A 23122-nucleotide genomic window follows, 5' to 3' on the forward strand; every position below is an offset into this window, starting at 1 on the left:
TGCCAAAACACCATGTTTGATCCTTAAAAAACATGGTAAATTGACATATTGCCTCATTTGCTTAACTCACAAATGCACATTAAATTGTGAGATGAGAAGTTACCATATGTACGTTTTTGATGCGTTGAATGAATGTCCACACAAATATGCACAAGAATACCTTCTTAATATTCAGTGAGTGCTAAACAAGATTTATGCCCGATTAAAAAAAAAAAAAAAAACTATAAAGAATGTGCTATGCCTTCAAGAACCATAATCTGACTGGTGGAATGAGAACTAATATCCATCATCTGCTAGAGTCCACTAGATGTTTCTCACACTTAAAAGTGCCTTATGACGAGAAACTATGCAAATCTTTTGTTCTTGCTCATATGTTTTGCTAGATATAATTTTAGTTTAGATTGTATAATTGACAGTCTCACCTAGGTTAATAGTTTTGTAGCGTTAGTTGACGTTGGTTCATGAGTAAAGATCATCACTGCTTTTTTAACGTTTGATGAAGGTTACTGCGAAACATTGATTGCCTGCTTATTTATGCAGCACAATTGCTAAAAAAAAAAGGAGGTCGGGGGGGTCTACAGTGGATGACAAAACTGTAAAAAAATGTTTTTTGGGGAGGGAGAAATAAAATAAAGTAGCTAATACAATAAATCCCAGCTGTCAGTAACTGCATTTAATCTGAATGTAAAGAGTGAAAGGATTGAGTGAGTATATGACAGGTTCATTTCACAGTAGGTTTGAAAACTGTTCCACTTTTTGTCCCACATCACCACTTTTAGGAGTAACACATGCATGAAACATGTTTTATATTTGATGACTAAATTAGTCCTCTTCGTTTAATGACACATGACATGGTAGGATGCTGATGTCTGCACAGAGGTAAAGCTATGTCAGCATTAGTATATCCACATGTGCTTATTTTATCTATGACAGTGTCAGTCACCAGGGAGGAAAGTGTCTCTGTCAGGTCAGGAGATCATGCTGTCCAACCAGTCCTCCAGATCCTCCTCTGTCACTTCCTGCCGCATGGCTTTAGCTTCTCTCTCCACTTCTGGCTTCAGCTTTTTCATGTCAACCATTTGTTCAGTTCTCTCTTCCTCAACTGAAGCTGTTGAGGTGAAGAAAAAAAGTAATAAGCCAGAAGAGACTGTGCATTACTGTGATTTTAACACAGGTAATGGGTGTTTTTACTCATGATGGAATTAGAAAATGACCCACAAAATAACAAATTGACCAGTTGTCAACAACTTATTCAATCAGAATTTACAGAGCCACGTTCAGTCAAAACTATTTTATAACCATTTATTTTTTAAATTTTAAACAAATATTCCAGGTTCAGTACAATTTAAGCTCAGTTGAAAGCATTTGCGGCATAATGTTTCTTACCACAAAAATTTATTTTGACTACCTTTCGTAAGAACAAAAAAATTAAAAAAGCAAAAATCGAGGTTACAGTGAGGCACTTAACCTCCTGAGATCAGAGCATGACTGCTGTGTGCATTTTCCATTTCCCTTTTTGATTAATAACTAGTAGTACCTAATAAACAACCAAAAAAAAAAAAATGTATAATAATTTTCTAGAGCAAATATTTTTCCTTAAAATTGATGTCCACATATGTGGACAGTGGGACCAAGTCCTGGAATTGTAAGTAATTTCAAGCTGTAGAATTTAGATATATAGATTATATAGATTTATTTCTTCAAATAGTTTATTATGTGTCCAGGAATGTTGGTTATTCATGTTGAGATGTTATAGACATTACAGCTGATTTTCTATAAAGCTGAATAAATAATTCTGATTAAAAGTAATGGCCAGCATCATCCAATCACTACTAGCAATGTTAAAATAAAATGTAGCATTATAAATTCTGAATCTAAATACTGATTATCATTGTCCCATATCTGCCAAACATTTTGAGTGGTCCAAAACAACATCTTCAGCCTGAAACTGAACTTTTGACCAGATGTTAAAAGTGAATGCACTGGGCTGTATAGGAAAGCTATAGGATGCTCCCTTGCTCCCTAATTATTGAATGATTTAACCTCCAGTGTGCTGTATGTCTTCACTGGTCTCAGAACAGTTTGAAATGCACCTTATTTTTATCCTAACTCTGTATACAGCCTCTGAAAGCAACATTTTCCAGCTTTTGGATACGTCCATTGATTGTCAATGTGATAATGCACAGTGAATGTGGGATTTTTATGGAAAGTTAGTCCTATTGTGTTTAACAGCGTGCCATTTCACAATATATCGATGCAATTGTAAAAATAGCATTTCGGATGAAACTAAAGACTCTACTCTTTTGACTCAACCAGGTTTTAATGTGACAACTTAAGCTGGTTTCTTACAAGATGTAGTTTTGTTGCCGTTTCTAAGAAAGACAAACTCGGCACCAGATTGGCAACATGTTGTTTTGGTGCGCTGAAAGTTTAAACCTTTAATGACAGCCTAGAGTCTCCTGAACTGAGATCAGTTGGTTTAAAAAAAAAGTTAAATTAAGCATAACCTATAGTGAAGCCAAAACGTCATTTCCACGCATGTGGACGCGGGGTCTCACAAGGTTAAATGGAAGTGAATGGGACCCATTTATGGATGGTTTAAAGACAGAAATGTGAAGCTTTTTATAAAAGCACTTAGAACTAGAAAGTTCTTTAAAACTTGTCTATTATTTGAGCTGTAAAGTTGTTTAAATCGTTGTTTTTGCGGAATTACAGCGTTTCGTCAAAATGGCAACGAAGTTGTTATATTAGATATAACTTCACAAAGTAATTTATTTTCACACAAAAATCATGTTAACACAGATTGTTTACATCTTGTGGCTATACATATTTGTATCAGTGAGCATTTTAACGTTTACGGATTTGTCCCATTTATTTTATTGTAAGTTCTGCACTGTAACCCAGATTTTTGCTCTTTTCTTTTTTTTTAAAGAAAAGGAGGGACAAGTCAAAATACATTTTTGTGGTAATCAACATTATGCCACAAATGCAGTCAATTGAGCTTAACTTGTATTGAACCTGGAATTTTCCTTAAACAAGAAAGAACCTATATGATCTATGTGAATACCTTGCACTGGGTTGTTCAGCACCTCATCTATTGTAATGTTGGGTTCAGCTGGAGAAAGTTCTGTTACAGGTTTGTGCAAGTTGAGGAGAAGGTCGAGCTCCTTGTCAGCATCATCCGAGTCAGACTGGACTGCTGTCAGGACTGAAAGAGATGGTGTGATAACTGGAACAGGCTTTACAGCAGGCTTTACAGCACAAGAAACACCCAGCCCTGACTCGCGGCCTGCCTGAAGAGCTTCCAATCCACCTATTACAGTGGCGTCTGTTTTATGACGTACTGTCACCGATGGCAGTTCAACAGGAGTCGTCACCTGAACATTCAAATAATACAGAACATTACAGCATATTAATATACAATGTGCCGACATAATGGCTTTGGTCATGGCTCATTCATTTAGAATAGAAGTCAAAACCAGTCATTTTATCATAGTCTTTTTAATCTTACAGGAAAAGCAATTCCTAGTGTTAGTGCACTAGTGTTTCAAAGTATTTCAACAATTTAACAAGGGTTCTTAACTACCTGAACAAACTCAGCCTCAAGGTTTAGTCTTGTGTGTAGTGGAAGTTCTTGCAGATTCTGAGCTAAAGCTGGCAGGTCTATAAACAGAGCTGGAATCTGAAAAAGTCAATCAACCATGAGAATCCTTCATTGACAGATATTTTCTCAAACAACTTAGCCAACAGGATTCAAACAAGAACTAAGAAAGCAAAAACAGTTCAGCTAAAAGTGAATCATAACACTTAGACACTTATTACACCAATCAGTACCTGATTTTTTGCCAGTGAGTCCATCTCCCAGTCCTTTTCATCAGAGAACCTGAACTGTGTGAAAGAGTCCCCTAAAATAGATAGAAAGGTTGTACATATATTAAAAAAAAATAAAAAATACATATTTCATCCAAGGCTTAAACAACATACACACTGAGTCACCAGCCACAGTTGTATTAATAGAAACACATTAAAGAGAGCAGTACATAATGCAAATTATGCTTACACTTCACACTCATTCACTGACTGAATAGTCTAGCGCCGGAAATTCATATGCTTTGTACATTTTGTAAAAGCAGTAACACTTTAGTACAGGGATCAGAAATAAGACTAATAATTACACTTGTAAGTGACTAGTGATGTACTTAAAAAGTATTTATTAAGCCTTTATTGGCTGATTTCTTATTCTTGTTTTATAGCCCATTTATATTTGCTGTTGTCATAATTTTTTTTAGATAAAACAAAATATATCAATAGTTTGTATGATGCAAAATACATCCTTTATACGTTTTCAGTACTCTGTGAGAATGTGCGGCTTATAAGTATGAAATATATATGTAGAATGTATATAGTATTTCAACAAAGTAGGGAAGGTTAGGGTTAGGGGTTGGTGTAAAATGTCTGTGGGACTCTAAATAAACAAAATAAATGTGCTGCAGTGATGCCCCTATACCGTACGGTAGTATTTAATTAGAGGTGCAAATAGCATCTAACACTATTGGCCCTTAGTGCCAAAAAAGTCCTTAATTAGTCATTAATTACTGTCTTATTTCTGATCCCTAAATTGTTACTGTAATAGCTTACTGTGAATTCTGAATCCATTTAAATTATGAATGCGTGCTGCTTTTAGTAAAATCTGCTTCAATTTACTCCATGCTAAGGGAAATAATATTCCTTTGGAAAGACACTAAAATAAATGCATAACTTAAATTTAGAGCTGCAAATTATGGCATAAATATTATGAAGGAAAAAAAACAACTGCACAACTCAAAATGCAAGCTTATTTATATAATCAAATATCGATATAAAAGCTTGCATATCGAGTGTTTTTAAGGGAAATTATTTTCTAATAATTTATATTTTTGAATAAAGTAATTAATAATAATTTTAAAGGGATAGTTCACCCAAAAATGAAAACTCTCTCATCACTCACTTCATGCCATCCAAGATGTGCATGACTTTCTTTATTCTGTTGAACACAAATTAATATTTTTAGAAGAATATATCTGCTCTGTAGGTCCATACAAGTGAATGGTGGCCAGAACTTTGAAGCTCCAAAAAGCACACAAAGGCAGCACAAAAGTAACCCATATTACTCCTTTGGTTAAATGCATGTCTTCAGAAGTAATATGATAGGTGTGGGTGAGAAACAGTCTTTTTTTTAAAGTCTTTTTTATTTATTTTTTTATTTTATTTTTACTAAATCTCCACTTTCAATTTGTTTTTTGTTTTTTTTTGTTTTTTTGGCTATTCACATTCTTTGTGCATGTAGTCTTCTACTAGGCAGGGAAGAGAATTTATAGTAAAAAAGGACTTAAATATTGAACTGTTTCTTACCCAAACCTATAATATCGGTTCTGAAGACATGGATTTAAACAATAGAGTCATATGGATTACTTTTATGCTGTCTTTATGTACTTTTTATAGCTTCAAAGTTCTGGCCACCATTCACTTGCATTGTATGGACCTGCAGAGCTTAAATATTCTTCTAAAAATCTTTGTGTTCTGAAGAAAGAAAGTACTACACATCTGGGATGGCATGATTAATGCAGGTTAATCATGCCAGGGGATGAGGGTGATTAAATTATGAGAAATTTCATTTTTGGGTGAACTATCCCTTTAATAATAAATAACAATGCACCTTTGCAAGTTATAGGGTTACCTGATTCACTATATAAACTCGGCAAAAAAAGAAACGTCCCTTTTTCAGGACACTGTATTTTAAAGATAATTTTGTAAAAATCCAAATAACTTAACAGATCTTTATTGTAAAGGGTTTAAACAATGTTTTCCATGCTTGTTCAATGAACCATAAACAATTAATGAACATGCACCTGTGGAACAGTCGTTAAGACACTAACAGCTTACAGACAGTGGGCAATTAAGGTCACAGTTATAAAAACTTAGGATACTAAAGAGACCAAGGGTCCCTGCTCATCTGTATGAACGTGCCTTAGGCATGATGCATGGAGGCATGAGGACTGCAGATGTGGCCAGAGCAATAAATTGCAATGTCTGTACTGTGAGACGCCAAAGACAGGGAGACAGAAAGGACAGCTGATCGTCCTCGCAGTGGCAGACCACGTGCAACCACACCCGCACAGGATCGGTACATCTGAATATCACACATGCGGAACAGGTACAGGATGGCAACCACAACTGCCTGAGTTACACCAGGAATGCACAATTATCAGTGCTCAGACTGTCTGCAATTGGCTGAGAGAGGCTGGACTGAGTGCTTGTAGGCCTGTTGTAAGGCAGGTCCTTACCAGACATCACCAGCAACAACGTCGCCTATGGGCACAAACCCACCTACGCTGGACCAGACAGGACTGGCAAAGAGTGTTCTTCACTGACGAGTCGCGGTTTTGTCTCACCAGGGGCGATGGTCGGACTCACGTTTATCATTGCAGGAATGAGTGTTACACCGGGGCCTGTGCTCTGGAGTGGGATCGATTTGGAGGTGGAGGGTCCGTCATGGTCTGGGGCGGTGTATCACAGCATCATCGGACTGAGCTTGTTGTCATTGCAGGCAATCTCAACGCTATGAGCTACAGGGAAGACATCCTCCTCCCTCATGTGGTACCCTTCCTGCAGGCTCATCCTGACATGACCCTCCAGCATGACAATGCCACCAGCCATACTGCTCGTTCTGTGCATGATTTCCGGCAAGACAGGAATGTCAGTGTTCTGCTATGGCCAGCGAAGAGCCCGGATCTCAATCCCATTGAGCACGTCTGGGACCTGTTGGATTGGAGGGTGAGGGCTAGGGCCATTCCCCCCAGAAATGTCCGGGAACTTGCAAGTGCCTTGGTGGAAGAGTGGGGTAACATCTCGCAGCAAGAACTGGAAAATCTGGTGCGGTCCATGAGGAGGAGATGCACTGCAGTACTTAATGCTGACTGTTCAGGGACACATTATTCCATTTCTGTTAGTCACATGTCTGTGAAACTTGTTCAGTTTATGTCTTAGTTGAATCTTTTTATGTTCATACAAATATTTACATGTTAAGTTTGCTAAAAATAAAAGCAGTTGAAAGTGAGAGGACATTTCTTTTTTTGCTGAGTTACACACACATATATACATATATACATATATATATATACATATATATATATATATATATATATATATATATATATATATACTGGCGGTCAAAAGTTTGGAATAATGTACAGATTTTGCTCTTATGGAAAGAAATTGGTACTTTTATTCACCAAAATTGCATTCAACTGATCACAATGTACAGTCAGGACATTAATAACATAAAAAATTACTATTACAATTTGAAAAAAAATGTTCAGAACTTCTTAAACTTCTTCAAAGAGTTCTCAACAAAAAATCCTCCATGTGCAGCAATGACAGCTTTGCAGATCCTTGGCATTCTAGCTGTCAGTTTGTCCAGATACTAAGATGACATTTCACCCCACGCTTCCTGCAGCACTGACATGTCGGGCACTTCTCACACACCTTACAGTCTAGCTGATCCCACAAAAGCTCAATGGGGTTAAGATCCATAACACTGTTGTACATGAAACTGGTTTTGAGCAAGTAGAATTCAATGAAGCTGAGGACAAGTGAGGCGTATATTTCTCTGAGACTCTGATATACTTATCCTCTTGTTTAGTTGTACATCTGGCCTTCCACATCTCTTTCTGTCCTTGTTAGAGCCAGTTGTCCTTTGTCTTTGAAAACTGTAGTGTACACCTTTGTATGAAATAAGCAGCGGGGGGGACTGGTCAGGGTAAGCTGAACGTAGCAAAATACAGAGATGTCCTTAATGAAAACCTGGTACAGAGTGCTCAGGACCTTAGACTGGGCCGAAGGTTCACCTTCCAACAGGACAATGACCCTAAGCACACAGCCTGGACTTGAACCCAATCGAACATCTCTGGAGGCTGTACACCACCGGTCCCCATCCAACCTGACAGAACTTGAGAGTATCTGCAGAGAAGAATGGCAGAAAATCCCCAAATCCAGGTGTGCAAAGCTTGTCGCATCATTCCCAAAAAGACTTGAGGCTGTAATTGCTGCAAAAGGTGCTTCAACTAAGTATTGAGTTAAGGGTCTGAATACTTATTTCAATGTAATTTTTCAGTTTTTGCTTTTTAATAAATTTGCAAAGTTTCAAAAATCTGGTTTTTGCTCTGTCATTATGTGGTATGGAATGTAGATTGATGTGAAAAAAAATAAATAATTTAAAGCACTTTAGCATAAGGCTGCAACATAACAAAATGTGAAAAAAGGAAAGGATCTGAATACTTTCTGAATGCAGTGTGTGCGCGTATATATACACCACTGTTCAAAAGTTTGGGGTCACTTGCCTGAAATGTTTCTCATGATCTTAAAAATATTTTGATCTGAAGGCATATGCTTAAATGTTTGAAATTAGTTTTGTAGACAAAAATATAATGTACCAACTTATAAATTTAATTACAAAACTAAAATTTTATTTTAAAAAAAAAAAGTTTTTGAAATGGATGACTTGGACCGAATAATAAAGAAAAGCAGCCAATAAGTGCCCAACATAGATGGGAACTCCTTCAACACTGTTTAAAAAGCATCCCAGGGTGATACCTCAAGAAGTTGGTTGAGAAAATGCCAAGAGTACATTTCTGCTAAATCTAGGCAAAGTGTGGCCACTTTGAAGATGCTAAAATATAACATAGTTTTGATTTATTTTGGATTTTTTTAGTCACAACATAATTCCCATAGTTCCATTTCTATTATTCCATGGTTGTGATGACTTTACCATTATTCTAAAATGTGAAAAAAAAAAAAAAAAATAAAGAATGCGTAAGTGACCCTAAACTTTTGAACGGTAGCGTATACACAGTACTGTGCAAAAGTTTTAGGCACTTGTGAAAAATGTTGCACAGTGAGGATGTCTTCAAAAATAATGCCATAAATAGTTTTCATTTATCAATTAACATCATACGAAGTCCAGTAAACATAAAAAAGCTAAATCAATATTCGGTGTGGCCACCTTTGCCTTTAAAACAGCCCCAATTCTCCTAAGTACACCTGGACACAGTTTTTCTTGGTAGTTGGCAGATAGGATGTATCATGCTTCTTGGAGTTTCACCACAGTTCTTCTATCTATTTATTCTGTCTCAATTGCTTCTGTCTCTTCATGTAATCCCAGACTGAATTGATGTTCAGTGGGGGTCTCTGTGGGGGCAATGCCATCTCTTGAGGAGCGCCCTGTTCTTCTATTCTAATCTTTTCAATTTGCAAAAATAATGTTTGGGAGTCTAAAATGTATTTTTCTTATTGACACACTAAAGCTGAAGATATAATCATCTTATGACAAATGCTTTTGTGAAACATGTTAAGTGCCTAAAACTTTTGCACAGTACTGTATATATACTGTGTGTGTGAGTGTGTGTATTATATATATATATATATATATATATATATATATATATATATATATATATATATATATATATATGCCCTGTATATATACACATATACAGGGCGCATATATATATATATATAATACGTATACGTATATAATAAAAATGTAATTTTGTAACATCCATAAAACATTTCCAGCTTTCTAACATTTAGTTTAATTGTTACTGGGACATAAGGACACTGCCAAGATAAATAACACAAACATTTGGATCTACATTATTTTAAACCCTCAGTTCACTATACACCTTTGCGACAGAAGCTGAACATGCGTCATCTTTTGAAGTCATTTCTCTTTGGCACTGACAAGCAGCATGAATTCTGAGGCAGCAGCAAGTTCAGACAGCTGAAGAAAGAAGAAGTGGGTCTGTCATGCACAGCTGTCCCAGCCAGGGTGAGGCAGAATAGCAGGCTTAACACTCACTGCCCTCTGCATCAGAAAAGCTCTTTCAGTAAAGACACACTTGCCTAGTGCAGTTGGCCACACTGCCGCTGATGATACAGTGCAGGGCCACAAGGTCAAGAAGATGGATCCTCCTTCACAGGAGAAAATCTGAGAATGATTCTGGCACCAGTGTGTATAGAATAACTCCCCTATATATATATATATATATATATATATATATATATATATATATATATATATATATTTTTTTTTTTTTTTTTTTTAACAATTGCTACAGTAAAGCAACTACAAAAAAGCAAAGCTTAATATTTGATCAAATATGTATCTTATTTTAAAAGATGTTTTGATATTTTTACTAAAAAACAAGACAAAAATAAGGATTTAGTTTTTTTGCAGGGTAAGATGCAGTTACTATCACTGACTATAGTGATGAAAAAAAAAAAAAAAAATTGTCTTTGAACTAATACGACAAGCCCGCCGAATGAAAAGTGAATGGACGTCACAGGAAACAAGAATCCTCCTAAAGCTGAGCAGACTGCCAAGTACGCAATGCTTCATGTCATTACTGTGGAAAACATGGTTGTGAGTGGGCTGTGGACAGGAGATGTCATCCAGGCAATTTTATCATGTTTCCTTCACTAGTAGTGACAGTGCTATGGCAACTGCTGCCATAACAATGAGCAAAGATCCTGTCAGCATCCAAGGCAAGGGCAGCAAAGCACTGAGCAAGTAGTGAAGCTAGCAAATATAACAAACCAGGTGCACGAGGCATGTCTCTTGCACCTGGTTTGTTATATCTGCTAGCTACACTACTTGCTTAGAGGTTTGCTAGCTTCAGATGGTTGCCCTTGCATCCAGTATACAACAGAAAACAAAAATGGGGGAAATAGGGAAAATATAGAATTGAAATTTTGGGTGATACAGAAATTTTGGACAATATTATTATTAGTAGTAGTAGTAGTATTAATTTGTGCAGGAAAGCAATATAATGGCCAATAATAAGAAATCTTTTTTTTTATTTTTTATAAACTGCATGTTTTACATTATATGTTTTTACAACCCTAATTCAGAAAAAGGTTGGGACAGTATGGAAAATGTTAATAAAAACAAAAAGTTCTATTCACCCTGTGCTTTAATGAAAGCACTACAACAGCGCATTATTTGATGTTTTATTGCTGTTTTTTTACTGCTCTGTTGGTCCTCACAATGCAAGTGAATGGTGACCAGAACTTTGAAATCCCGAAAGGCAGCATAAAAGTAATCCGTAAGACTCCAGTGGCTACATCCATATCTTTTGAAGTGACATGATAGGTGTGGGTGAGAAACAGATCAATATTTACAGTCCTATTACAGTAAATCTACACTTTCATATTCAGCCACCTACTGTTTGGGGCTGGTTAAAGGTGCAGACTGATAGTAAAAAGGACTTTTTGATCTGATCTGTTTCTCACCCACATCTAGATTGCTTTGGAAGATATGGATTTAACCACTGGAGTCATTTGGACAAATTACTTTGTCTCCTTTATGTCATTTTTGAACCTTGTGAGTTCTAATCACCATTCACTTGCGTTGTATGGACCTACAGAGCTGAGATATTCTTCTAAAAATATTTATTTGTGTTCTGCAGAAGAAACAAAGTCATACACATCTGGGATGGCATGAGGGTGAGTAAAAAGATAATTTTCATTTTTGGGTGAACTAAAACATTTTTTAAATACAGGCATGTTCTCATTGTCTTTATCTTGGGTGACATATTTTTTATGACCCATTAAGCAACTATGTTTTACTCAGCAACTGACAAACAGCAAGTTTTTGTTTGATTTCATGTATGCTAATATTTAATGAAAGGAGTGTTAATTGGTACTTAATATGTTATATACTGATTACAACTTAAGTTGTGTATTTTGTAATCAGTACTAGGGATGTGCGAGACTAGTCGACAAAACGGTTCTGATGCTGCTAGTCGACACTGAAATTACTAGTCAGTTAATATTTCCCCCATTAAACTGATAATAATTTTTACACATTTACGTTTGGCTTTATATTTTTACAGAGGCTGCACTTAAAATACTGTCATATTCACGTTACATATTTTAAATAGAATTAATAATAAAAATATTATTTAAAAAAAAAAAAAAGAGGATATCTGGAGCAGATACAGAGTTTAATTTCACCTCAGGCTGCGCGTGCGTCTTCCCTCTCTCACTCGCAGGAAAATATCCTCTCGCTAGACAAGCAAACTCAGCAAAGTAGTTATGAAATCACTTCGGTGGTGCGGGAATCAGCTTTCCAAACGTTTGAAATTCCCTATGGATGTTTTCACATTTGAGTCTTTAAATCTGTGCATGCTTTTTCGCTAATTTTTCCACTGAGCAGGCTTTTTCAAGCGCAGGATAGATGCCTCAGGTGAGTCAAGTCCCGTCTTTCACCGGACCATGTCGACGGGTTAATTTTGCTCATCCAAAAAATTATGCTTTTGAGTAAGTAGCCTAGAAAATAACTGTTTTAGACTAGGTATGCCATTTTTCAATCTGCTGATTAAGAAGGCTATTTTCAACAAGGTGCCGACTGCTGAATGGGTTAAACTATATTTTATTCTGTGTACAAGGCATGTTTAGAATACATTAGTTTTATTGTAGGCTACATCACAGGCCTATTTTTTTCTATCCTATAGCTACTTTTTTTTTTTTTTACATCGTAACTGTTATTGGTTAACGTTCTTTACCGAACAGCTGTCATATTAGATCAATGGTTAATGCACGACTGCACGTTTTTTTCTCTCTCATAGATTTGACTTAGTCTACCTGTTAATTATTTTCAACGTCCTGACTGTTGTAATATGTGTAATATGTTAAGTACTTGGTGATTTCCGTTTAGAACAGGCTTTTAATGGTCGTTCCATTGATCCTGCACTATTCATTCAATTGTTTTCAATAAATATGTCTCTTAAATATTCGCTAATGTTGATTCGGTGAATGTGTGTCATGTTCTATATTTAATGTACAATGATCATAATTCAAGGCGAGCACGTCGCAGATAAATGCCCCTTTTCAGTGGAATTTAGCATCGGATTTGGAATAGATTAAGTATTTTAAATGGGTCGCATAAACACACTTTTTTTTTACTGTTTTCTGAAGGTTGGTTTCTCTTTAGACTAGTCGACTAGTCAGTTACAAAACTTCCCTTTAAACGACAGTCAAATTAGTCGTAGCGCACATCCCTAATCAGTACCAGATTACATTTCAAAAGTAATCTGCCCAGCACTGGTAATTTTCAAGTTTATGTTACGCCAGTGTTTCCTGCAAGTGCTCTGCCATATTTGAATCTACAGCACCATGGCAAAAGAATGTCCAAGTTGAAAGCTTGAAATTGAATGGAAACTGAGATAGAAAAAAAAAAAAAAGAGTGTGCCGGGAAAAAACGCAAAACGTCTTTCTATTGCATTGTATGAGGCTGAATGATTAATCGATATAAAACAGAAATCAAGATATGACCTTCGTGTCATTACAGTGTACATAATTTAAAACATTTAAACATTTTTCCTACCATTTCAATTTCTTTGTTTAAATGTTTAGCAAAAAATAAATAAAAATCACTGAGTGCACCTTTAACAAATAAACAAAAAACAACTCCCTAGGATGAAAATGCATGATTTAAATGTCAATTTAAAGGAGACACAGATACAGAAGTTCACAGTAGCAACTCTGGTGTGCTTTATAGTGTCAGTGTGCTGCAGTGCTGGCAGAACGTCAGTGTGGCAGATGTGTCTCTTTCTGCAAGCTGCCGTCCTCTGACCTGCTCTCTGGATGAGTGAGGGCAGAGGCACAGGCAGCAGCTCTTCAACTGCAGGTTATTCACTCCCAGAGAGTGTCATCATCTATGCAGCCTGGCAAACCAAAAGCAGCAACTGTGGTTTGCTTTTTCAAGGGCCTTATAACACGGATGACACAATGAGCATGAAATGGTGTGTGGACCTACAAGTTCAAAACCATTAAACAGAGCATTTTGGCCATTCACTGTAAGTCATTAAATGGCATACTTTATTCAGGGAGGTTACAGCCCTTTGGAAAAAGCTTCTAATTTGTGTTTTAGTCACGGCTCTTGAGCAAATTATGCCCAGGCTAATTAACACAAAGCAACGAACTGAACAATCAAAATAAATCAGCCTGTGATGATTGCAATTAAAACATTTCAAGATTAACATTCAAATCAATAAGGCGGCAATTTACTAAGCATCAAAAGCAGCTGCCACAGAGCATGCCAACAGTTGTCCTATTAGTGAAAGGACTTTAAAAGGCATGACTTTGTGCATTTCAGAAACATAGTTTATTTTAAAAATACATCTTGAATGGTTTTCTACAATCTGATAATATAACACTGGTCTGGAGGTCAATTTTGAAAATAACCAAGTAAACGCACACCTTAGATTCAGAGGTGCAAGTTATGGAAAAAAGTATAACTGTACAACGCAAAATAAAGGCTCTTTTATTTTTCTTCTATTTATTCAAGAAACATAAGAGTTTTTATTTTGAGTTGTGCAGTTTTACTTTTTTTCTGTGAGGTTGTTGGGCCTCATGTATTCAGATAGAAGACAAAGGCAGGCCTAACACAAGTTGTAAAACCTAACTCAGCCCCCGAACATTCCATGTCGTAAATCTTACTGATAAAAATCACGCCAAAATCAAACAAAGGGAGTCCAAAACAGACTACAAATCCATGAAGCCTTGCTCACTAAAGGATCAAACTCTCAACTCCTATTGGATGAGGCACACAATAAAACGTCCCTCAAACATGACATCATCAGGAGTTGAAATACCTCTGAAATGCTTCCAGAATTTACTTCCAGCGACTTTGTTCACCGAATATAGACGTAGTTTTTTGCTGCTCTCAGGTGCAACCTCGTGGCACAAGGAAGTAATGTCTGAATTGAAACTGTAGCCATACAATCTCCATCTCGCTGGACGAGTTGAGATTACTCTGTGTTCAACCAAACTTTCTAACGGATCCGAAGGAGACCGCCGAGCAATTCGCATCTTCATCCGTTTGCCTACAGAAGTGAAGAGATTAAAGATTTCTCTTCCATCTTCAATCAAGTCGACATTTCTGAGCTCTCCGCCAGCCCGCCGAGAATCAACAGCCATACCGCCTGCCGACAATCAACAGCTGTACCGCCCGCCGACAGAGCGAGGAAACAGCCTCCCGTCATCACACGAGCCTCAAGGAACCGGGTCAAAGTTAAAGGACGGAGGAAAACACATTCTACCTGTGTCCTCATGCGATTCAAGTAAGAGGTTTACGTCTGGGCAGAGATAGAATATTATAGTGTGTTATTCTTGTGTTTCAAGGTTTTTGCTTGTACAGTTTACGGACCACCATGTCCGCTCATTATTAATACTCAGGGTATTAATTATCACAAATTTGTTTTGCTGTATTGTGGTCCAACCAAATTGGATTGTTGTGCAATTTCGCCATCACGGGTGAGACAGCAACTGAGTTCATCCATTAAAGAGTCAAATAACGCGGAACTGTTTATGAGCCGTCCACCGCGTCTCTGAGTGATGAACTAAACAGCTGCTTTCTCTCCCACGATCGCGAAATCAGCTTTAGGGCTGTCACTTCTCTCTCTCTCTCATACTAATTACACACACACACGCGCAGGCACGCACGTGACCCCTCACAAACATTCTGGCACACGTTTTGGCTCATAGATAGCTTAAATGCTAAAGCCCAGCTTTGTCCCTAAGCTACTGTACAAGCGGATATACGCGGTAACTGGTAGACGCCATCTCCGCCCCCATTCACGGTCATATTCCCTGGCCGGAAGTCTCGCGTGACATATTCTCCACAAGAGTCATGTCCGCTATTTTGTGCGTGTCCCTCCTTACACACACACTGACTGACAGACAGACAGACAGACAGACAGACAGACAGACAGACAGACAGACAGACACACACACAGTCACACACACACCTTATGTGTTACAGAATTATTTTATTTCCATATCTAATCATATCACTGTTTAGTTTGTAGTTGTAAGTCGGAAGTTTATTGACTGCATTGTATTAATTATAAATTGATATTACTGCATAAATAAACTTTGTTTATATTACAAAGAGAAGTGTTTTGGTTTGTTTTGCATACGCCTGTGTCATACTGACGGGATGTCAGTGCTCGGATTCAAACCTTCATTCATTGTTTTTTTCCCCGAAAATTGATATTCTTCAGATGCCGATTTTCCAAAGAAAACAAATCTAATATTGAGACTGTTTTACTATTTGGTTATTAGTCCCTAATTCCAGGGTGGTCCCCCGTCAATGTTAATCCTTCTTAATATTCTATTGATTTTTGATAATTGATAATTATCTTTGATGATTGAATTTGAATGATCAATAAGCTAGTGTTAATTTTAATTAATGTTTCATCGATGTTAACAATTGATTATTTTTGATAATTGTTGATTTAAAGGATTTTAAAAAGCTAACATTGATTCTCATCAATGTTCTATTGATTTTAATAATTAGTAATTATCTTTGATAATTATTAATTATTGCTAATAACCAAACTTGCTCCTAAACGTAGCACACTACATTTACTGGAGCCCCATATGAGGTTTTAATGAGTTGGATCCAATTAATTAATTTAAATTATAAATTATATGAACCAAGAAAAAGACTGGACTGCTTTGTAAATCTAGTTACTAAAAGCTACGTGATGATCTACTTTAAGAAGCACATTTACAGTACATGGAATAAATGGAGAAAAAGCTGCTGCCTGTCCAAAATGAAATCTAATCATCCTATAGATGTTGAAGAGCATAAAGATAATTTCCTGTTCATCTCTTATGATAGGCATTCCCATCTATGAGAATCCATGCAAAATACAAAATTATAGAGAAATACATTGAGCCATCTAAATCATTGGCTGCCCACATTAATCACAATCACTTCCAGCCAAATACCAAAGGACTTCATACCCCAAATAATGCATCTCTGGGCATGAATGAACTCAAGGGGACACTCAAGAGAGAGACCATTTCTTGGCAGCATTATAAAACAGGTTCATTGGGGACATAATACAGGTGCATCTCAAATTAGAATGTCGTGGAAAAGTTCATTTATTTCAGTAATTCAACTCAAATTGTGAAACTTGTGTATAAAATAAATTCAATGCACACAGACTGAAGTAGTTTAAGTCTTTGGTTCTTTTAATTGTGATGATTTTGGCTCACATTTAACAAAAACCCACCAATTCACTATCTCAACAAATTAGAATACATCATAAGACCAATAAAAAAAAAAAACATTTCAGCGAATTGTTGGCCTTCTGGAAAGTATGTTCATTTACTGTATATGTACTCAATACTTGGTAGGGGCTCCTTTTGCTTTAATTACTGCCTCAATTCGGCGTGGCATGGAGGTGATCAGTTTGTGGCACTGCTGAGGTGGTATGGAAGCCCAGGTTTCTTTGACAGTGGCCTTCAGCTCATCTGCATTTTTTGGTCTCTTGTTTCTCATTTTCCTCTTGACAATACCCCATAGATTCTCTATGGGGTTCAGGTCTGGTGAGTTTGCTGGCCAGTCAAGCACACCAACACCATGGTCATTTAACCAACTTTTGGTGCTTTTGGCAGTGTGGGTAGGTGCCAAATCCTGCTGGAAAATGAAATCAGCATCTTTAAAAAGCTGGTCAGCAGAAGGAAGCATGAAGTGCTCCAAAATTTCTTGGTAAATGGGTGCAGTGACTTTGGTTTTCAAAAAACACAATGGACCAACACCAGCAGATGACATTGCACCCCAAATCATCACAGACTGTGGAAACTTAACACTGGACTTCAAGCAACTTGGGCTATGAGCTTCTCCACCCTTCCTCCAGACTCTAGGACCTTGGTTTCCAAATGAAATACAAAACTTGCTCTCATCTGAAAAGAGGACTTTGGACCACTGGGCAACAGTCCAGTTCTTCTTCTCCTTAGCCCAGGTAAGACGCCTCTGACGTTGTCTGTGGTTCAGGAGTGGCTTAACAAGAGGAATACGACAACTGTAGCCAAATTCCTTGACACGTGTGTGTGTGGTGGCTCTTAATGCCTTGACCCCAGCCTCAGTCCATTCCTTGTGAAGTTCACCCAAATTCTTGAATCGATTTTGCTTGACAATCCTCATAAGGCTGCGGTTCTCTCGGTTGGTTGTGCATCTTTTTCTTCCACACTTTTTCCTTCCACTCAACTTTCTGTTAACATGCTTGGATACAGCACTCTGTTAACAGCCAGCTTCTTTGGCAATGAATGTTTGTGGCTTACCCTCCTTGTGAAGGGTGTCAATGATTGTCTTCTGGACAACTGTCAGATCAGCAGTCTTCCCCATGATTGTGTAGCCTAGTGAACCAAACTGAGAGACCATTTTGAAGGCTCAGGAAACCTTTGCAGGTGTTTTGAGTTGATTAGCATGTCACCATATTCTAATTTTTTGAGATAGTGAATTAGTGGGTTTTTGTTAAATGTGAGCCAAAATCATCACAATTAAAAGAACCAAAGACTTAAACTACTTCAGTCTGTGTGCACTGAATTTATTTAATACACGAGTTTCACAATTTGAGTTGAATTACTGAAATAAATTAACTTTTCCACGACATTCTAATTTATTGAGGTGCACCTGTATATTATCAGAATCAGAATGAGCTTTATTGCCAAGTGTTCTCACGAACACAAGGAATTTTTTTATGGTGATATCAGAAACAGGTGCACACAGAACATTACAGTGAGACAAAGAATATAAAGAGTATAAATAGACATACAAATAATAGGACATATAACAGAATGGTGTATGTACATGTGCAAGTGGTAATGTATGTGCAAATGTATGTACAGTTATTGAATTAAATATGTGAATTTACATATGTACATGAGATATGTATTTATATTATTGCACTATGGGGAATCCTGAGGCAGTTTAATTGTTCATGAGGAAAATGGCCTGAGGGTAAAAACTGTTCTTGTGCCTGGATATCCTGGCACTCGTTGCCATGTAGCGGCAGCCAGAGGGCAACAGTTCAAAGAGGGAGTGGGCAGGTTGTGTGGGGTCCAGAGTGATTCTGCCTACACGTTTCCTCACTCTGGAGACGTACAGGTCTTGGAGGGTGGGCAGGGGGGCACCAATAATCCTCTCAGCAGTCCTGACTGTCCATTGTAGTTTCCTTCTGTCTGATTTGGTGGCTGAACCAAACCATACAATTATAGATGTACACAGGACAGACTCAATAACGGCCGAGTAGAACTGTGTCAGCAGCTCCTGTGGCAGGTTGAACTACAAAGGAAGTACAACCTCTGCTGAGCCTTCTTCACAATGGAGTCTATGTGGGTGTCCCATTTCAGGTCCTGAGAGATGGTAGAGCCCAGAAACCTGAATGACTGTTCAGGATGGTGAGGGGGGGGGGGTGCAGGGGGATTTCACACTGCTCCAGTGATTTATTGAAGATCTGATCTCCATAGATGGGGCCAGTTGGTCAGCGCAGACTTTCAGGCAGGCAAGTGAAACACCGTCTGGGCCTGAAGCTTTCCTAGTCTTTTATTTCCGAAAGACCCGGCACATGCTCACAGATCATAAGTGCAGAGGTGTGACTGTCTGGAAACCAGCTATGTCATTATATAAACAATCATTAAAAATAATGGACAAGAAATCAATAAGATGGCATCACTGTAACATCTTACAAAAACATAGTTTACTTAGTTTTGAAAAATGTATACATTTTTCTCTTATTAAAATGGTTTTAAATGTGTAATGCTCCAAAATTCATTTGCCAACTAATAACAAACAAACAAATAAATAAATAAATAAATAAATAAATAAATAAATAAATAGATAGAGTAGCAGGAGGGCTTTCCAGAAGGTGTTGGTGTGTGTGTGAAGTGAAGATCTGAGTGGGGGAGGGGTGTAAGCCTGGCCTTCTCAAACCTGCAGTAGAACACATTCAGTTCATCAGCCATTAGTTGACTCTCAACAGAGCAATGGAGAGGTGTCTTGTCCTTGGTGATGCTTTTTAGGCCTTTCCACACAGATGCAGGATTGTTGGCTGAAAACTGTTTTTCAGCTTTTCAGAGTAACTTCTTTAAGCCACTCGGATTTCCTTAGTAAGTGTGTTCCTGGCCTGGCCAAACAATTGGCTTCTGTTGCTCTTCACAACATTTGTAAAGGTGCAAAATGGCTTTAAAATAATGAGTGGCCTCATGCAAATTGCACAGTTGTTACAGTAACAACAGAGAAGAGGGAAGGAGAGTGCGAGTATAAAGACAGGAACGCCATCATTAACAGCGGTTGTTACTCTTTCACATTATTACAGAGATGACATTCTGATACTCTGTGTGGGTGGAAAAGCACACCCCCGCATCATAATTACTGCCCATGTTTGATGCAGGGACTACAATCACTCTAACACATACACTGTATGTGCATGATCAAAAACCAGGCAAATATCGCAGGTGGTGAGCATTTATGTAAGAGCGAAGATAGCTGTAGCACTTCCAACAAATACCAGAATGCTGAAAAAATAAAATGGTTTGTTTGATCATGCAAAGTGAACTGTAATCAATATCCATTTGATGACTCAAATCCTATTGTCAGTGAATTCATTTTATTCATTACTTAAAGCTCATGTATTTTTGTTCGATAATAAAATGCTTTCTCCTATCGAAGCTTAATGTGCAGAGACAACTATAAGTTAGCCATTTGTAGTTTGACTTCCTGAAAAAGGCTAAACACTGTGGTGCTTTCAGGACATTGCTCTGTTTGTTTATGACCTGACATTGGCTCAGCCAATGATTTGAGTTTGGGGTGGGACTACCTCAGTTCTGGGTAGTAACTGATTACATATAATCTGGATTATATAATCTAATGACAAAAAAATCAAGTATATGTAATTAGAGTAAATTACATTTTAAAATAACATTAGTTATTTGAAAGGATTACGTGATTACATGCTAATCAGAAAACGGCAGTTAATAGTTCATAATTTATTGATTCCCTTAATTATTTTTTAAATGTTTCATTCTAAATCAGCCTACTGTGATAAACTTTAAATTCGGTAAGTCTTTGAGTGTTTTTGGAAGAGGGGGGAGGGTTGTGGAATTGCACACACAGACCTAATACTAGCCATGGCCAGGTACAGTAACTATAACACTGAAGATAGAGCATCTTACTCAGCATTTAATTTGACCACTGGATTAAAAAAATAAAATAAAAATAAATACAAAATAAAAAAATACTTTGAGACATCTGGCAAAAACATTACTTTGTAATGTAAACTCTGCCTTCCAAAAGTTAATATCCTGTTCACTTCTGTGTCAAATCTGCTGAAGCATTTGAAGGTGTGCTTGCATGTTTTCTTAACTTTACATGCATATCTAAACAACTCCTGATGAACACAATTTAATTGTTATTTGAATTATACTGTGTGTCATAGAACCATGTGTCACTATGTTTTTGGAATGGTTTTGTCTATCAACTTCATCAAAATGCCCAGCTACATGTCATTTCGTATTTACAATCTAATCCACACATGCAGAACCATTTGCATTTGTATGGTAAACTTGGTTTTAGTTTCACAAATTGCTTTTGTACTCTGCTTCAAAAATGTACTTAAATGTGCTTTTACAATAACTTCTGACATTGTTTTTTGCGACACTAAAAAAGGTCTGATCTGTTACCTTACATGGATGGCGTTTGTAATGCCGAAATTGCTGGAAAAAGTCATTTAAGAATCAAGCCCAGATAACCTGTCCATAATTCTAGAAACTCATATGAAATACATGGTTTTCTTCTAAATATGTAAGCTGATGTATTATACTTATCAGTTAAAATGTTTTTTTTAATTTTTTTATTTAATGACCCTTTAAGTACCTTTTTATTACACTCATTAACAGACAAATAGTGAGTGAAACAAAATGTAATTCTCATATTTTTATTCATTCTTTCAAGTTTTCTTAAATGCATTTAAGCAACATTTTGTAAAAATGGTACAAGATTATCCTACTCAAATTTTTTTTTTTACTTGTGTCATGGTCCATAAAATGTAAGTTAATTTACATTATACACTGATGAGCCAAAACATTATGACCTCACACAGGTGAAGTGAATAATGTTGATCATCAACAAGGGCACATGTCAAGGTCTGGGTAGATTAGATGGTAAGCGAACAATCCGTTCTTGTAGTCATCGTGCTGAATGCAGGACAAATGGGCAGGAGTAAAGACCTGAGAGACTCTGACAAGGGTCAAATTGATATGGCCAGACGACTCGGTCAGAGCATCTCTGAAGGCTTGTGGGGTGCTCCCAATCAGCAGTGGTGTGTACCTACTGACAGTGGTCTGAGGGGAGACAAACCACAAACTGGCGACAGGGCGATGGGCGTCCCAAGGCTTATCGATGCACGAGGGCAACGAAGGCTATTCCATCAGGTCCGAACCTACAGAAGGTCTACTGTGGCACAAGTCACAGAAATTTTAATGATAGTTACGGGAGGAATGTGTCACAACACATAGTGCATCGCACCCTGTTGTGTATGGGGCTGTGTAGCCGCAGACAGGTCAGAGTGCCCATAATGACCCCTGCCCACCGTCGAAAGCGCCTACAATGGGCATGTGAGCATTGGAACTGGATCTTAGGACAGTGGAAGAAGGTCGCCTGGTCCGATGAGTCCCGTTTTCTTTTACATCACGTGGATGGCCGTGTACGTGTGCACCGTTGACCTGGGGAAGTGATGGCACCAGTATGGGAAGACGACAAGCTGGTGGAGGGAGTATGATGCTCTGGGAAATGTTTTGCTGGGAAACCCTGGGTCCCATTCATGTGGACGTCAATTTGACACGTGCCACCTACCTAAACAACGTTGCAGACAAGGTACACCCCTTCATGGCAATGGTATTCCCTGATGGCAGTGACCTCTTTCAGCAGGATAATGTGCCCTGTCACACTGCACACATTGTTTGGGAATGGTTTGAGGAACATGATGAAGAAATTCCCCAGATCTCAATCTGATTGAGCATCTGTGGGATGTGCTGGACCAACAAGTCCGATCCACGACGGCTCCACCTCGCAATTTACAGGACTTGAAGAATCCGCTGCTAATATCTTGGTGCCAGATACCACAGGACACACTGAGGGGTCTTGTAGAGTCCATGCCTCAGTGGGTCAGAGCCGTTTTGGCGGCACTCGGAGGACCAACAGCATATTAGGCAGGTGGTCATAATGTTTTGG

The 23122-nt window shown here is 37.7% G+C and overlaps 1 protein-coding gene across 1 annotated transcript in view; it reads right to left on the reverse strand.

Moving 5' to 3' along the window:
- Window positions 1-655: 655 nt before the first annotated feature.
- Window positions 656-23122, reverse strand: part of LOC127416036 (cell death regulator Aven-like) — a 32954-nt gene continuing 10487 nt past the window's right edge. Inside the window, exons 3-6 of the mRNA XM_051655116.1 lie at window positions 3835-3905; window positions 3587-3682; window positions 3068-3377; window positions 656-1108 (exon numbers count right to left, since the gene is read on the reverse strand). Coding sequence (XP_051511076.1) covers window positions 969-1108; window positions 3068-3377; window positions 3587-3682; window positions 3835-3905 — 617 coding nt within the window. The 3' untranslated portion in view covers window positions 656-968. The remainder of the gene's footprint in view (window positions 1109-3067; window positions 3378-3586; window positions 3683-3834; window positions 3906-23122) is intronic.

This window comes from Myxocyprinus asiaticus, chromosome 25, assembly GCF_019703515.2.
Source record: "Myxocyprinus asiaticus isolate MX2 ecotype Aquarium Trade chromosome 25, UBuf_Myxa_2, whole genome shotgun sequence".
In the NCBI taxonomy this organism is placed as follows: domain Eukaryota; kingdom Metazoa; phylum Chordata; class Actinopteri; order Cypriniformes; family Catostomidae; genus Myxocyprinus; species Myxocyprinus asiaticus.